Source organism: Sturnira hondurensis, unplaced genomic scaffold (assembly GCF_014824575.4).
Source record: "Sturnira hondurensis isolate 20B ecotype Veracruz unplaced genomic scaffold, ASM1482457v3 Scaffold0015262, whole genome shotgun sequence".
In the NCBI taxonomy this organism is placed as follows: Eukaryota; Metazoa; Chordata; class Mammalia; order Chiroptera; family Phyllostomidae; genus Sturnira; species Sturnira hondurensis.
In genome coordinates this window covers 766,867-783,113 of record NW_028087893.1, presented here as the reverse complement: position 1 = coordinate 783,113, position 16,247 = coordinate 766,867, and the positions used below count along the sequence as shown (strand labels likewise).

At 45.8% G+C, this 16,247-nt stretch overlaps 1 protein-coding gene across 2 annotated transcripts in view; it reads right to left on the bottom strand.

Annotated features, from left to right (window-relative positions):
* FAF2 (Fas associated factor family member 2) overlaps positions 1 to 11,980 on the bottom strand; it is a 49,423-nt gene extending 37,443 nt beyond the window's left edge. For both annotated transcript variants that reach the window (XM_037064418.1, XM_037064419.1), the window contains exon 1: positions 11,859 to 11,980. In XM_037064418.1, the coding sequence (XP_036920313.1) occupies positions 11,859 to 11,921 (63 nt within the window). In that variant the 5' untranslated portion in view covers positions 11,922 to 11,980. The remainder of the gene's footprint in view (positions 1 to 11,858) is intronic.
* Between the last annotated feature and the right edge of the window lie 4,267 nt (positions 11,981 to 16,247).

Genomic DNA, 16,247 nt, shown 5'->3' with positions numbered 1-16,247 from the left:
ATGGTATGAAACTAGAAATCAATCACAAGAAGAAAACCGAAAAATACACAAAGACATGGAAGCTAAATGACATGGTTTTAAACAATGAATGGGTCAACAATGAGATCAAAGAAGAAATCAAAAGATACTTTGACACAAATGAAAATGAGCACACAACAATCCAAAATCTGTGGGACACAGAGGAAGCAGTCCTAGGAGGGAAATTCATAGCATGATAGGCCCATGTCAAAAAGTACAAAAAATCTGAAACAATATAACTTTACATTTAAAGGAACTTGAAAAGGGACAACAAAGACAAAAGTGAGAAGAAAGGAAGTAAGATCAGAGCAGAAATAAATGAAATAGAATCTCAAAAAAAGATCAATGGAGACAGGACAATTAACAAATGACATCAAAGAAATACAAAGGATTGTTAAGAAAACATGAACAAATACATGCGAAAAAACTGGAAAATTTGGACAAAATGGTTAAATTCCTAGAAGTATACAATCTTCCAAAAACGGAATCAGGAAGAATCAGAGACTCTGAACAGACAGATAACAATTAATGAAATTGATATATCTGCTATACATTACCAATACTTCTTTCTAAAACATGTAAAAAATATATAGGGTCCTGGCTGGGTAGCTCAATCAGTTAGAGCACTGTCTCAATACACCAAGATTTTAAGTTGGATCCATGGTCAGGACACATACGAGAATCAACCAATGAATGCAAAAATAAATGGAATAAATAAATTGACCTTTTCCCCCCTCTTTTGTCAATAAATAAAAATTTAAAAATTCTCTTAAAAAATATATAAATACACCCTGGCCAGTGTGACTGGCTCAGTTGGTAACAGCATCATCGTACACCAACAGGTTGGGGGTTCGAGTTCCAGTTGGGAGCCCTTGGGAGTCAACCAATCAATGTCTCTCCCCGACCCTCACCTTTCTCTCTTTAAAAATCAATAAACATTTATTTTTTACATATAAACATATAAAGAACTCCTAAAATTTGATAAGATGTCAAATAATCCAACAGAAAACAAAAAATGGTACGTAATTTATACAATACCTTAGACAAAAGCTCCATCTCCTCTGTAACCAGTGTATGGAACAAAATCAGCATTGACTCTACAACCAACCTGGCCAGAAAGCAAACTTTCCATACACCATGGAATACTTGCATTATTTTTTTAAAAATAGAGACTGATAAGCCAACCCTCTCACTCTTATGTCTGTAATCTTTCCTATCTGGAATAGCTTAAAATGAGTGTTTGCATTAGCTGTTTGAATTCAACTGACTGCAAACCAAAGCCAAAAACTGCCACTGCCAGTGGAGATGCAAATCAAAATGAGAACTTCTAAAATTTAATCAGATTGACAAAAACTGAAAAGGACACCATCCAGCACTGAAAGAGAGTGGGGAAACATCCCCTTGAGAGCTGCCAAAAGTCCCTGGAAGGTAGTCTAGCAGTAGCTACAAAAATGCACAAGTACATGTTCTTTGACCCAGTTACACTGCGCTTTAGGGACTCTGTTGGACAGAAACAAACCCGGCTGTGTCCTCGGATTCTCTGAACACCCTCGCCGTCCAGTTCTAACCGAAACCTAGCTTCTCCCTGAAGACGCTTCTCCCCCAAGGCCTCGCTCTCCATCCTCCTCTTTCTCATCTGTGGGTTTGGAGTGAGAGAACTGCCCTCCCTGATCATTCCCACTTCTGGGTCTTCATCTCAGATGAAGACCTTCCTTCAAGAAGTCGACCTTCCGTAGCGAGAGTAAGGAGAAGTACCACGAGAGATGATGTCCAGAAGTAGAATCACACCTCTGGGCTTCCTGTGCTGTGTTCTCTTCCTTAAAACTGCCATGGAACATTGTAACAACCATGTATGGTATCAGACGGGTACTAGATTTATCAGAGTGATCCCTTCGAAAGTTATATAATGTCTAGTCACATAACAGTGTATGTCAACAGTAATTAGAAAATGATTAAAAACCAAAAACAGACAAAAAAAAAAACCTGCTGATGCTGGCCAGGTAACTCAGTTGGTTAGAGCATCTTCCTGATATGCCAAAGTTGCAGGTTCAATCCCTGGTGAGAGCACATACAAGGATTAACCAATAAATGCATGAATAAATGGAACAAAAAAAATCAATGTTTCTTTCTCACCAGTCCCTTTTCCTCTCTAAAAATCAACAAACAAACAAACAAGCAAACCCTGCCACATAGCTTTGCTGTTGGCCCCACTCACTGATCTGTAGTTGAAAGCAAATCAACACTTAAGAGTCAGAAGGTGGCGGGAATGAACCTGAGTTCTGTGTTCAAATCAAAGCTCATCACTATTAACCATGGGTAAATTACCTAACTGATCCTAGTTTACTCACCAATATGAGACCTACACCATTTGTTTATTGGGAGGAATCAATACAGTGTATCTAGAGCATTTTCAAAAAAAGTAAATGCCCAATAAATGTTTAAATGACATCAAAACCAAAAGCACCCTCAAATCTCAAAATCTCATCAGCACCTTTCCTTGATGGGATCATCTGCTCACTTCGAACCTCTCTGCCTTCCACACTCGAGTGTGGCTCCGGGACTCCTGTCATTCTCTCCGACTGTTAGTGTCCTGGTGACCTCACTATTTCCAGGTGTTCCGATACTTTGGTCTCTCAATTCCCTATCTACTGCTCCCCCATTCACTCTGAGGGTCAAACCCTGGACCTCACTGTTAGTAACTGCCCCTGCACACTCGCCCTCAACACCCTTCTCTTTTCAACATCCTCCGTCTAACGCCCTGTCTCTCAATTCTTCAGCGCTGCCAGGTCCTACAACCCACCGACCCTGCCGCCTTTCCACCGAGCCTAAGCTCTCCTCCTGTCCTCACCCCCATCTGACTCATCATCAATTCCACAAAGATCAGCACCACTCCTTGCACACATCCTCAATTCTTTTGCCACTCTATCATAATCATATCCCACTGGCTGAACCACAATCTTTGAGAATTCCAAATCTCTGCCTACTGTGCATCTGCACTCTCGCAGCCGAAGGAGGCTTGGTCTTCCTTCATATAATGTATGATCACCAACCTCAGGTGGATGTGTAACACTGCCTGGCCTTCACACTAGATGCCAAGTCCATTCGCTCCTGCTCTCCTAGATGACCATACCTTCTCCTTCCTCAAACTTCCAACACCTCCTCCATCCTCGCACTACCTTTTTTTTTTTAAGATTTTACTTATTTATCTTTAGAGGGGAAGGGAAGGAGGGAGAAAAACAATGTGTGGTTGTCTCTCGTTGTCTCCCCTGCTGGGAACTGGCCTGCAACTCAGGCGTGTGCCCTGACTAGGAATCAAACCATGGTTGTTTGGTTCACAGAACCGCGCTCAATCCACTAAGCTACACCAGCCAGGGCTCTCACACTCTTCTTAGGTCATGATCTTGTTTCTTATTTCACAGAAAAAAATGATCTAAAGTTCCAACCCTCACATCAACCGATCTACCTGCATCTGTGCCATCCACTCACCTTTTCTTTCACTACGGACAAACTCATCTGTGCTCCTGGCATAGGCTAGCTCCTCCTCTTGTCCGGTACACCCGGTCCTGTCCCCTCTCACTGACTTAAGGATACCTCAATAGCAATTCTCCTTCCTCTGCGTCGGATTTTCTCTTGCTTATGTGTGCTCCTCATCAGCATACAAACATGCTGATAATTCCTCCAAATTAAAAGAAAAAAGCAATCTCTTTCCTCTTTATAGAGCAAAACTGGCAGAAATCTCCAATTTCTCATGCTATTCTCTCTTTAACTCACTTCAATCAAGCCTTCAGCTCCCTAACATTCCAACAAAACTTCTGGTCAAGGTCACCAATAATACCCACACCCATGTAAATTGGTCCACTGACATTCTTCAAAGTCTTCTAGCACAAATCACACCCCTAAGACAAGATCTGATTTCTTAAAGTGGAGTGCAACCGCAAACACTTGCTGAGCACTAAGTGCACAACCCTCATCTCAATAATTTTCCCCAAAGATATCTTTTTAAAAAACCTTTATTTTTTGAATTTACGGAGAGAGAGAGAGAGAGGGAGGAGGAGTGGGACAGGAGAGAGGCGGAGGGAGGGGACAGAGAGAGACAGACACATCAATTTGCTGTCCCACTAACTGTGGATTCATTGGTTATTAGAAACTCCATCCCACCCGACTTGCGTGGCCCACCCCAAACTGTTACCTATGACTTTTCCGTATGAAGGGCTGGTCTTAGCTCTTGTTTCACAAGTTCCTAAATCCTGTCAAACAAGCAACAGCTGACCTCAGTAAGCTCCCAGCTCCAATACCTCTTGCTAAGTGGTCCCAGGCCTGGCACTAGCAGCAACCAGCCTAGATTCACAGCTTGGCTTCACCTGGGAATCTCCAAGCCCAGCACAAGTAGCAGTTACCTGCAGATTGCTTTATAGCTCATCCAGGGTGGCCTCAGACAGAACACAGGTGGGGCTGACCTTGGCCTGCACCACCCAGCAAACTCCAGAGCCTGCCCACCCAGTGGACAGCTACAGGCCATGTTGGAGCACCTCTACCCTGCCCCTGCACAGCTGATCCTCCATGGAGGGTGGAAGCTGGTGTGGCCAGTGGTCAGAGCCAGTCCTTACAGATAACTGGTTTGGGTAAATCCCTCCCATTGATCTGTCAACAGCAACCAAGGCTCAACTACTACAAGAGGAGGGAGTGCTCAGCCCACACAAAAGGTGCATCTCGAGTACCCAGCTTGGGTGATAGAGGAGGCTGTGCCACTGGACCCTACAGGACACCTACTACATTAGGCCATGCGTCCAAGACATGGAGTCAGAGCAGTTCTACCAAAGACATAGAAACAAACCCAGGGAGGCTGCCAAAATGAGGAGACAAACACGGCTCAAATGAAAGCTCAAAACTCCAGAAGAGGAACAAAATGGAGATAAACAATCTATTAGATGCAGAGTTCAAAACACTGGTTATAAGGATGCTCAAGGAACTTAGTGAGGACCTCAGCAGCATAGAAAAGATGCAGTCAGAAATGAAGGAGACACTAGGTAAAATAAAGAACAATTTACAGGGAAATAACAGTAGAGTAGATGAAGCTGAGAATCAAAGCAATGATTTGGAACATAACAAAGCAAAAAACAACCAATCAGAACAAGCAGAAGAAAAAAGAATCCAAAAAACCCCTGAGAGTAGTGTAAGCAGTCTCTGGGACAACTTCAACCATTCCAACATTCAAAACATAGGGGCGCCAGAAGGAGAAGACAGCAAGAAACTGGAAATCTATTTGAAAAAATAATGAAAGAAAACTTAACCTAATGTGTTGAAGGGAACAGACATGCAAGTCAGGAAGCACAGAGAGTCTGGCACAAGACAGATGCAAAGACTCCCTCTCCAAGACACGTCATAATTAATATGCCAAAGGTTAAAGATAAAAGAGAGACTCTTAAAAGCAGCAACAGAGAAGCAGTTAGTTACCTACAGGGGAGTTCCCAGAAAACTGCCAGCTGATTTCTCAAAAGAAACTTTGCCAGCTAGAAGGGACTGACAAGAAATATTCAAAGTCATGAAAGTAGAGGTGGCTGGAGTCGGCTGGGAGTGGTAGGGAGAGAGTGGAAACAACTGTGCCTGAATAATTAAACACATACATACATACATACACACATATGTATGTACATACATATGAGGAGAATAAAGCAAAGTCATAAAAGACAAGGACCTATAGCCAAGATCATTCTATCCAGCAAAGCTTTCATTTAAAATTGAATGACCAGTAAAGAGCCTCCCAGACAAGAAAAAACCTAAAGGAATTCATCATCACCAAACCATTTTATTTAATATGCTTTATTGATTATGCCATTACAGTTGTTCTAATTCCCCCCTTCATTCTCCTCCACCTTGCACACCCCTCCCCCACCATTCTTCCCCTTTAGTTTAGGTCGGTGTCTCAAGTTCTTTAGATTCTGTATTTCCCATACTATTCTTGCCCTCCCCCGTCTATTTTCTACCTACCGTCTATGCTACTTATTCTCTGTACCTTCCCCCCCACTTCTCCTCCTCCCACTCCCCTGTTGCTAACCCTCCATGTGATCTCCATTTCTATGGTTCCACTCCTGGTCTAGCTGTCCTCTTAGTTTGCTTTTGTTTTAGGTGTGGTTGTTAATAACTGTGAGTTTGCTGTCCTTTCACTGTTCATATTTTTTATCTTCTTTTTCTTAGATAAGTCCCTTTAACATTTCACATAATAAGATCACCAAACCATTTTATATGAAATGTTAGAAGGACTTATTTAAGAAAAAGAAGATCAAAACTATGAACAATAGCAATAAATACGTTATCAACAATTGAATCTAAAAAACAAGCTAAGCAAACAAGAACAGAGACAGAATCGTGGATGTGGAGAGCGTTCTGAGGGTTACCATATGGGAGGATGGAGGGAGAGAACGGGTGAACAGGTGAGGGAATTAAGAAGTACAAACAATGGGCATGGGGATGTGAAGTGCAGGATAGCAAATGCAGTAGCCAAGTTAGCATTATGCATGACCCGTGGACATGAACCATGGTGTGCATATAGCCTGAGGGAGTGGGCATGCTGGGGAGAGTGAGGGGTTAAGGGGGGAAAAATTAGGACAAATGTAATAGCATAATCACTAAAATATAATTTTTTTAATTTTTTTTAAAAAAGGAAAAAAATACATGAACAGCTCTCTCTGGCTGGTGTGGCTCAGTGGACTGAGTGCTGGTCTGTGAACTGAAAGGTTGCCAGTTCGATTCCTGATCAGGGAACATGCCTGGGTTGTGGGCCAGGTCCCCAGTCAGAGGCGTGCAACAGGCAACCCAACTGATGTATCTCTTGTGCATCAATGTTTCTCTTCCTCTCTTTCTCCTTCCTTTCCCTCCTCTCTAAAAATAAATAAAAAAAAATATTTTTTAAAACACATGAACAGAAAGCATCATATATTTTCTCCTCTAGGTAATAAAAACTGATGAAACCAAGAGGGAAGATCTTCAAAATGAGTTTGATTATACAGCCTGGAATTGAGGCTTAATTTTCTATAATTTAAGAGACCAAAGGTCAGACCCTAATATCCATTCAAGAGGAAAGAAATGTGCCCTGGCTGGTGTAGCTCAGTGGATTGAGCATGGGTCTGAGAACCAAAGGGTCACCTGTTCGATTCCCAGTCAGGGCACATGCCGGGGTTGCCAGGCCAGGTCCCCAGTAGGGGCTGCAGAAGAGGCAACCACACATTGATGTTTCTCTACCTCTTTCTCCCTCCCTTCCCCTCTCTCTGAAAATAAATAAAATATTTTAAAAAGAGGAAAGAAATTCCTTACTCCTGTATAAGCCTCCCCTGGCCACGCACAGAGCTCCTTCATCCCTTCTCTCTGTCATGCCACCCGTCTCCAGCTGTTTAAACAGCAACCTGAAGGCAGCGAACCAAGGCCCCAGAGCAGCCCGCTGTACTTGGAAATTTGGGAAATGGACTTCAAGAAAAGAAACCTCCCCCCACACCCTCATCAGCTCTCCTTAAAACCTATTCTAGCCCTGGCTGGTGTAGCTCAGTGGATTGAGCGCAGGCCTGCAAACCAGAGGACTGAGTTTTGATTCCCAGTCAGGGCACATGCCTGGGTTGCAGGCTAGTTCCCAGCAGGGGACACACAAGAGGCAACCATACATTGACATTTCCCTTTCTCCTTCTCTTCCCCTCTAACAATAAATAAATAAATCTTTTTAAAAACCCACAACCTATTCTAACTCATTTGAAACAGCTTAAAACAAATGTATGCATTAGTTATTCAAAACTGAATCAGTTCCAAAATAAATAGGAGAAAAGGGTAACTACAAAAATCATAAAAGGCAAGGAACAGACTAAGCATGATAAATATACCCTAGGGAATTCTAATCAAATCACATGTCACAAAGTAGAAGAAATTCTAAAATATTTTACTTTTGCTGATTTCAACACAGCAAATGCTCCCACTCATTTTCTCCTCCAGTCCCAGGCTCCTTGGGAGCATCGGGCCTTGGTGCAGATATGGCCACGTCTAAGAACCACAACACACACCAACGAGTGGCAAAAATGGAACAGAAATGGCATCCAGAAACCCCAATCACAAAGACATGAATCTCTTAGGGGGTAGACCCCATGCCCCTAAGAACACGTGCTTTGCCAAGAAGCACAAGAGCCTGCAGGAGATGCGGGCCGACCACACCAAGCCACGAGTGCACGTGCTGAGGCTCTCAGGCCCTCATAAAGCCCCAGACCCCAAAGGGCGGCAGCTGCAGATCCCAATCAACTTGCCTGCATCGCTCTCCCCAAGCTTGGGAAACACTCTCCTCTCTCTGGCCTTCATCACCAAGGATCTCAGGCTCTGCTGGCCAAAGTCCGAGGCCAAGGCTCAAACCAAGTTTCAGGCTGCAGTTGTGGCTGCAGCTCAGGCTCAGCCTCAGCCTCCCAGAGGTGCCCAGGCCCCCACAAAAGCTCCACGATCGAGGCCTCTGTCTGCCCAAGTGAAGACATAAGGACTGGTGTGACCCCTGGGCTGCTGTCTGCATGGAGCTGGTGTCCTCCTGTTCTATTTGTACAGATAAACCTAAGATGGGAAAAAAACACAAAAACACAAAAAACTAGCTCCAGCAATACTAGCTCCCTATTCTGTCCTGACCCCTGTGGAGGTTCCAAGCATATGCTCCGAGCTGTTTGTTAGTGAAGCAAACCTGAAACCTAGTGTTTATATCACCCCCCACCTGAGAAAAATTTTGACGGCTTCCTGCACCTACAGACCAAAATTTAAAATGCTGTGCACAGCTTTCGAAGGCTTTGGGAGGCCCCAGATCCAATGTATCTCTCCAGTCTTGTCTTCCATTTCCAATTCCCTAAGGCTGCCACAACAAACACACTCCGCCCTCCATCTCTTGCTTGAGCTGTCTCCTGGGCTTCCACCACCTGTTAAAAGTCCTATTCCTCCTTGAACGTAGCAAAGTACAGTGGAAAGAGCCCGGCCTGGACATCCAGATGCCGACCAACTAGATTTCTAACTCTAACTCCACTCCTTACTAGCTTAAGAACTTAAGCAAACACTTCAACATGTCTGTTTGTTCACCTTGGAGCATGCACACTGCCTAGGGCTCCCTGTAAGGCTACTGCTGTGGCTTAAGCAAAATGGCTGTGACCTGTCTAGCATCACACTGAAGGCACACCAGATACTCCATGGTAACTACTGAACCATCCTTCCTCACCCCCTGCCTCTTCCCTGAATTCCCACAGCACTTAGTTTATACCACGGCACACTGTGAGCACTAACAAAACTTCAGGACACTCATTCAGATGTGTATCTGGCCTCTCCATTAGATTGTAGACAAGATGGATACAGGTGTGGCTTTCTAAATCTCGGCCACTAACTTGTGCAACTTCCTTGACCTCTCAGAACCTGTTTCTCCATCAATAAATTAAATGGAGATAAGCACCTCACAGTATAATTAAGAGGTTTAAAAGAGTTCACGTACATCAAATCCCTGGCACACTGCCTGGCACCTAGTAAGTTTCGAAGAATGTGTAATGACCATCTAGATGATGAACCTGACCCAGAAACTGCTTAAAGAACACAAAAATGTGCCCTGGCTGGTGTGGCTCAGTGGACTGAGCACAGGCCTGTGGGGCAAAGGGTCTCTGGTTCGATTCCCAGTCAGGGCACATGCCTGGGTTGTATGTCAGGTCCCCAGTAGGGGACACATGAGAGGCAACCACATATTGATGTTTCTCTCCTACTCTTTCTCCTTCCCTTCCCCTCTATCTAAAAATAAATAAATATATTTTTAAAAAGAACACAAAAATGTAAAACTCACCTGCCTTATTAGATCCAATTTCATAAAGTGATCTTACTATAACTTCAATCTGTCACTCCCCTCTTACAGATACAGCTGTCTGATGAAGACAAGAATGGAGGTTCCTAGCATTTGACTCAAGAAATGTAACATATTCATGCTCTTCCAGGGCCAGACTGAGTTCATCATGACGCACAATCCACACCACCTCATTGCACCTCACATTAAACGACAGGGGACAACCCTGAAGAGTTGTGGGGGTACAATGGTCTTAAATAAAACTCTGAAATTAGTGATCTACCAGTGGAAGCTGTTGATTCATTCTGATTCTGATTTGCTGTTAACCTCAAACTCTCTACTCAAAAACTCCCAAGGTCAACTAACTTCTATAATAGCGTTTTTCCATTTTATACACTTCTAACCCACCACTCCATTTTTCACGTTGCTGTATAATTAACACGGAAGATCTTGCCCTGGCTGGTGTAGCTCAGTGATTTGACCATGGGCTGCAAACCAAAGCGTTGCCAGTTTGATTCCCAGTCAGGGCACGAGCTTGGGTCACAGGTCAGGTCCCCAGTAGGGGACGGGCGGGCTAGAGGCAACATGCGCAACTACGCATGTTTCTTTCCCTCTTTCTCCTTCTCTTCCCCCGCTCTGAAAAACAAATAAAATCTTTAAAAAAAAAAGATCCTATTAATTTCAGGTGCCACTGCTCAATTTAATAGGGGAAAAAAACCTCCAAAATTAATTACACTGAAATCTAACCAAGGCAATTACAGAAAAGTGAGAACTTGCTAAATAAAAAAGGCACACATCACAGTATCTCCATCCCACTCAGTCATACTCGGGCTGCACAGCACACAAGTCAAGGGCTCTGGGAAGGTTCTGAAAAGACAGACAAAAGGGACACCACCACTTACTGTGCGACTTGCGCACCTTCCTTCTTAAGCCTCATAACCATTATCTGTAACATAGGGATTGTTAACATGAATTTCACAACGTCGTATTAAATGTGATCATGTATGCTATTTAGCAAAGTACTCACATTATACTCAATAAAAAATGGTATTCTAACTCGGAGTGCCTGAGCACTAAGATTCTTAGTAAATAATTGCTGACATTAATGAACATTTACCACGTTATATTAGGAAATAAGTATCACTAACTTTAATTCCTAAGTTAAATAACAATTAATAAGCAACAACGCTGTTTGGGAGCATTTTACACATCACAAAACCCTTCGGGCATTCATAAACACACTTGATCTCCACAATATCTTTACGGGGGCGGGTAAACATTTTAAAAATACGTATTTTAAAAACAAGGAAATTGGTACCCATCAGGGCAACAAAGTCAATGAGGTTACCCACCCTAGTGGACGCCTCCACCTAATTATCACTAAAGTTTTTAACCACACTTGGAGATTCCTGCAAGTTACCGCCCACAAGCACGGTCAAGCACGTGAGTCCTGGAATGAGCCCAGGGTCATAAACCGTGCCAGAAGCCACTGATGACTTTTATGTTGCATCTGTTTCCTCACGTAGTGTCCTCCCACACCTTTAGGGCGGGAGCCGGGCCTGCCCCGCCGCCCCCCACCCCCCCGCGCAGATCCCCTTGCATCCAAGATGCCCCGAGTAAATGTTTATGGAAATGGCAAGGGAAGTCGGTAGGTTTTCCAGAGACCTGAAACGAGCCCACTCCATGGTTGGGATTAAGCATCCAGAGTCGCTGGGCGGAGAGGGTCCAACCTGGGAAGCATGGCTGAAGACCGGCGCCATGGGGACACCAGAGAAGCCGAACCGCCGAGGGAAGAGAGGGAGGTGGCTCTGGCAGCAGCCACCGCCGAAAAGCAGGGGACAGACAGACTCCGGGGCAGCAGGGCAGTTGGCGTCTGGGGGGGAGGGGCCGCCGGATGGTCTGAGAAGAACCCCGGGCCCACTCTCAGAAGAGTTCGGGGGTCCTCAAGTGGACTGCCCTTGCCGAACCGTCCACTCCCCAGCCCACGGCGGCCCTTGCTGAACCGACCACTCGCTGCTACCTGAAACTGCAGCAGCTTCTCTGTCTGCTCCTGGGTTAGATCCCGTTCCTCCGGCGCCGCCATTTTGCCGCCGCCTCTACGCTTCTGACCCGTCCGCACCGTCACCCGCCGGAACTGATCTCAGCGGCAACCACGTCCGGTCGCGGAGCGGCCGCCGGCGCGCGACTGCGTCTGCGCGTGCTGACCCTGCCGGGGGCGGTTGGTTAGAGTAGCGGTGGTGGTTACTTGCGCCGCCAGGGGGCGCCTCTCTCGGGAAGATCGCGAACTCGGTCGGAAATTGCCGAAGGTCTGTCGGTACCAGTCGCCTTGAGAATTTGGCGAAGACTGGATCGCTAGGGAGCGAAGACTACTGAAGAGATCGCCAAGAGCCGAGCAGTCCCGAATTCCATCGAGAAGCTCCGGAAATCCCCGAAAGCCTCCCCGCTGTTTTCCGCTGTTCTCTAACCGTACGCCGGTGAGCTCCGATATTCCTGAATGTTTCTTAGGAAATGGTGGCATTTACGACATATTGGCGGTTTGAGGTTTGATTCCTGCTCTGACAGTTCCGAAAGTTCCAGCCACCTCTCAGGAGGTTCCGGAAGTATCCGTATACTAGTCGGGCATTTCCGACACCGCCTTCCAGCCCGAAGCGGCCGGAGGCCGTGATCGCGGGAAAATCTCAGCTTTGAGGTCGCTCGCTAGGACTGTTTGGGTTTGGCTGCCAGGATCTTTGATGTTTAATGGTGCTACCAGCCTTTGGCAAAGCTTTCCGTCCAACGCCGTGAGACTCTGCTCCTACTGCTGCCTCTCGTCCCAATGGCCCATGAGTGGGGCTTTCCTGTGACGGACCGAAGGAAGGTCTCTGGACTGAGATCAAGAGACTTGGGTTCAGGGCTAGTGTCCACCCTGCAAAGTGGACATCTCTGGGCAAACCATCTTCTCTCTGGGCTGCGTTTTGCCGTTGGTGGACTCAGGTTCCCCAGTAGCCCTGACAGGCCGCCTCAGTGCAGACCCTCACCCTTTGCAAGGCCCTAACCCGCCCTTCAATGCAGACCTTCCGCTGCACTGCCCTTGTGCCTTCCAACCTGCCACCTCTCTTTAGAACTCCCTTTTTTGCGTTTCCACGTCTTCCCTTCTGCCATCTGTCTCCTCTGGCCACTGTCCAGAAGGCCTTGGCGAGGCAGAGGGATTGGGACTGGGTGCACACTTTTCCGCAGACCCCCGTGTTCTGCCCCACCACTGCCCACGTAACAGGGTTGACCAGGTGAGACAGGACAAGGTGCTGTGAAAGACCATATCCTGGGATAAGCACGTTAAGGGAGGGAAGGACCTCCATTTGGCCTACTTCTTCCTTTCAGGCCTGGATCAGGTCTTACCGGGTCTGCACAAACTTCACAATGTCTCAGAATTGTTCTTACACATTTAAGGTAAAATTGGAAGTAAATAACTATGACTTCGAAGAATTTATTATATCAGCCCGGGCTGTTGTGGCTCAGTGGATTGAGTGCCAGCCTTAAAACCAAAGGGTCACCAGTTTGATTCCCAGTCAGGGCAATGCCTGGGTTACAAACCAGGTCCCCAGTAGGGGGCGCAGGCAACCACACATTGATGTTTCTCTCCCTCTTTCTCCCTTCCTTTCCCTGTCTCTAAAAAATAAATTAAAATCTTTTTAAAAAACCTTATTACATCAACTCAAAGTTCAGGGGAGATGTGGTACTGTCCAACATCTCCAATAACGCAGATTCGGACAAACTTGGTGAGGCATGACCATCAGATGCCCTCCGGAGAGGTTGCCTAAGGCTGATGTAAGGTGTGCTCCTTCAACAGACCTACCTTGTGATGGCGAACACCACTGGATGTTCTTCACGTCTGCAAAGATGAGCTTTCTTGGTCTACATTTCTGTTTTCTTCTTTGAGTACAGACATAATTCCAAGAAATATTTTACTTTTTTCCACTCCGCCATAGGAATTTTCCTCACTGCGAGGCGTACATAATGGCAAACTTGAAAGTCCCTTTCCTGTGGAAAGATGGTTTCTGCTTTTAGCTGCAACCAATGGTTGCTGAGGAAGACCGGTATTGTCAGAACTTCTCATCTTTAGAGAGCCCCTACAAATCTGGATCTGCATGTGAAATCTCCCCATTTTAAAAGAGTGACCACTTACGTTTTTAGGAGAACTCCTCTGTCATTCGGCCATTGCTCCAAGCCACTTTTCAGCCCCTAGAGCAGCTGCCAGTCTGCCCCTCTAGGCTAGGCAGAGTCCCCATGGCCTCCTGTGTCATGGAAGAAGCCAGTCCTGGAAGAAACCTAAGATATATTTGATAAATTCAAAATGAAGCGTGTAGAAAATGTCATCAGTTCTTGGCTTGCCCTCTTCTTTCAGTTTTTTCCCCTGACTTTTATTTTGCCTTTTAGATTGGCACTATCCAACCAAACTAGAATGTGAGCCACAAGTAATTGTAAATTACTCAAGTAGCTGCATTCAACACAGGGGAAATTAATTTTAGTAATATATTACATCCAAAAAAAATTTTGTGTGCTGTTGAGCTCCAAAATGAACACACCAGTTTAAAAGGACTCCTAGTGGCTCACTGGGCTCAAGTTTCCAGAGTCTAGGAGCCTTTGCTAAATCTCTCATGCTCTCTCCATGGAGCCACCTGCCCCCTGGATTGTTTCCTGCTGCCTGGAACAGACAGCAGGAAACAATCCTGGGAGAAACAGTAAAGATTTGGGGCTTGTAATCAGCCAGCAGGCTGGAGACCCGCCCCAGCAATCCAGGCTGGGCAGCTAGAGCTTCATTTGCATGTTTATCACCCAATCTCAGGGACTGTGTTCCCAGGAACCAAGGCCTGGGGTTGGGCGCTGTCCTTTTTTTTTTATTTTTTAAAGATTGTACTTATTTATTTTTAGAGAGAGGAGAAGGGAGGGGACAGAGAGGGAGAGATATGTCAGTTGGTTGCCTCTAGCATGCTCCCAGTTGGGGACCTTCTGTTTCGCAGGCCGGCACCCAACCCTCGGAGCCATGCCAGCCAGGGCACGTGCTCTTCTGTGTGTAAGCCAGCTTCCCCTCTGCCCCAAGCGGTCTGACCCCAGTCTCCAGCCAATCCTAGTTGCCAGAGCCATAGCACCTGGAGCCCATAACACTAGAAAAGAGCGGAGCTGTTTTCACTGAATGGAGAGTCTCCCCCTTCACTGTGCCCCAATTAACAACTCAAATTGGTGTTGAACTCGCACTGACAATGACCTTCACTTGCTAGCTACTTATAAGTCTTCAAAATCTGCTGTGTGTTTTACACTTACGCCACATCTCTATTTGGACTAACCACGTATCAAGTACTCAGTTGACACGTATGGATACTGTACATAGTGGATGTGCCTTTCTAGGACATTCTGAAGATTTCTTTTTCACTACTCACACAAGCGTCATAGGTGGGCACAGGCAACCAGGTTCTTAGTGATTGCAGACAAAGAGTTGAACTGAACACCTGGAGAATTTATAGCAGAGAGAGAGAGAGAGAGAGCAGACTTACTAAGCGGCAGTGCATCCACAGAACATGGGAGCAGGCAGACTCCAAGCTGAGACTGACCTCCGAGGCTGGAGGGATTCTATTCTTACAGGGCGGATCCTTCCCGGGTAGTTTTGGTGGGCTTTTGTTGTGCAGGTACAAGTGGTTGTTACTACTTTAAAGCTGCTGGGCATGTGGTCTCCCGTGATTTTCCTTGATTGGCCATTGGAGAAGGGGGGTCGCACAATGTGAATTTATTATAACGAAGTAGGGGTCATGCAGCATCTTCTGCACAGGTGCATTCTTGACTCGGCAGGATTCAGGGCTTTTCCAGAAAGTGAGAACAACCGGTCTTACAACAGTGTCTGTGTCCTGTATTGATGTCCTTTATTTAGCCCTGGGCACCTCCAGAGTTTCCTCCTTCCTCTCTCCTGCATCACACAAGGATAGATTTACTTATTTTTTAAATTTTATTTATTTATCTTTTAGAGGGGAAGGGAAGGAGAGCGAGAGAAATATCAGTGTATGGTTGCCTCTGCCGGGGACACACAATGTATCGTGTGTCCCCTCCCAGGAACTGGCCTGCAACCCAGGCATGTGCCCTGACTGGGAATCGAACTGCGATCCTCTGGTTCACAGGCCTGCTCTCAATCCACTGAGCTACACCAGCCAGGGCTAGATTTACTTATTTTTTTTAAAGATTTTATTTATTCATTTTTAGAGAATGGGGAAGGGAAGGAGAAAGAGGGGGAGAGAAACATCAATGTGTGGTTATCTCTCACACGCCCCCACTGGGGACTGGGCCCTCAACCCAGGCATGTGCCCCGACCAGGAATCGAACCAGCGACCCTTCAGTTCACAGGTCAGCACTCAATCCACTGAGCCACACCAGCCAGAGCTACTTA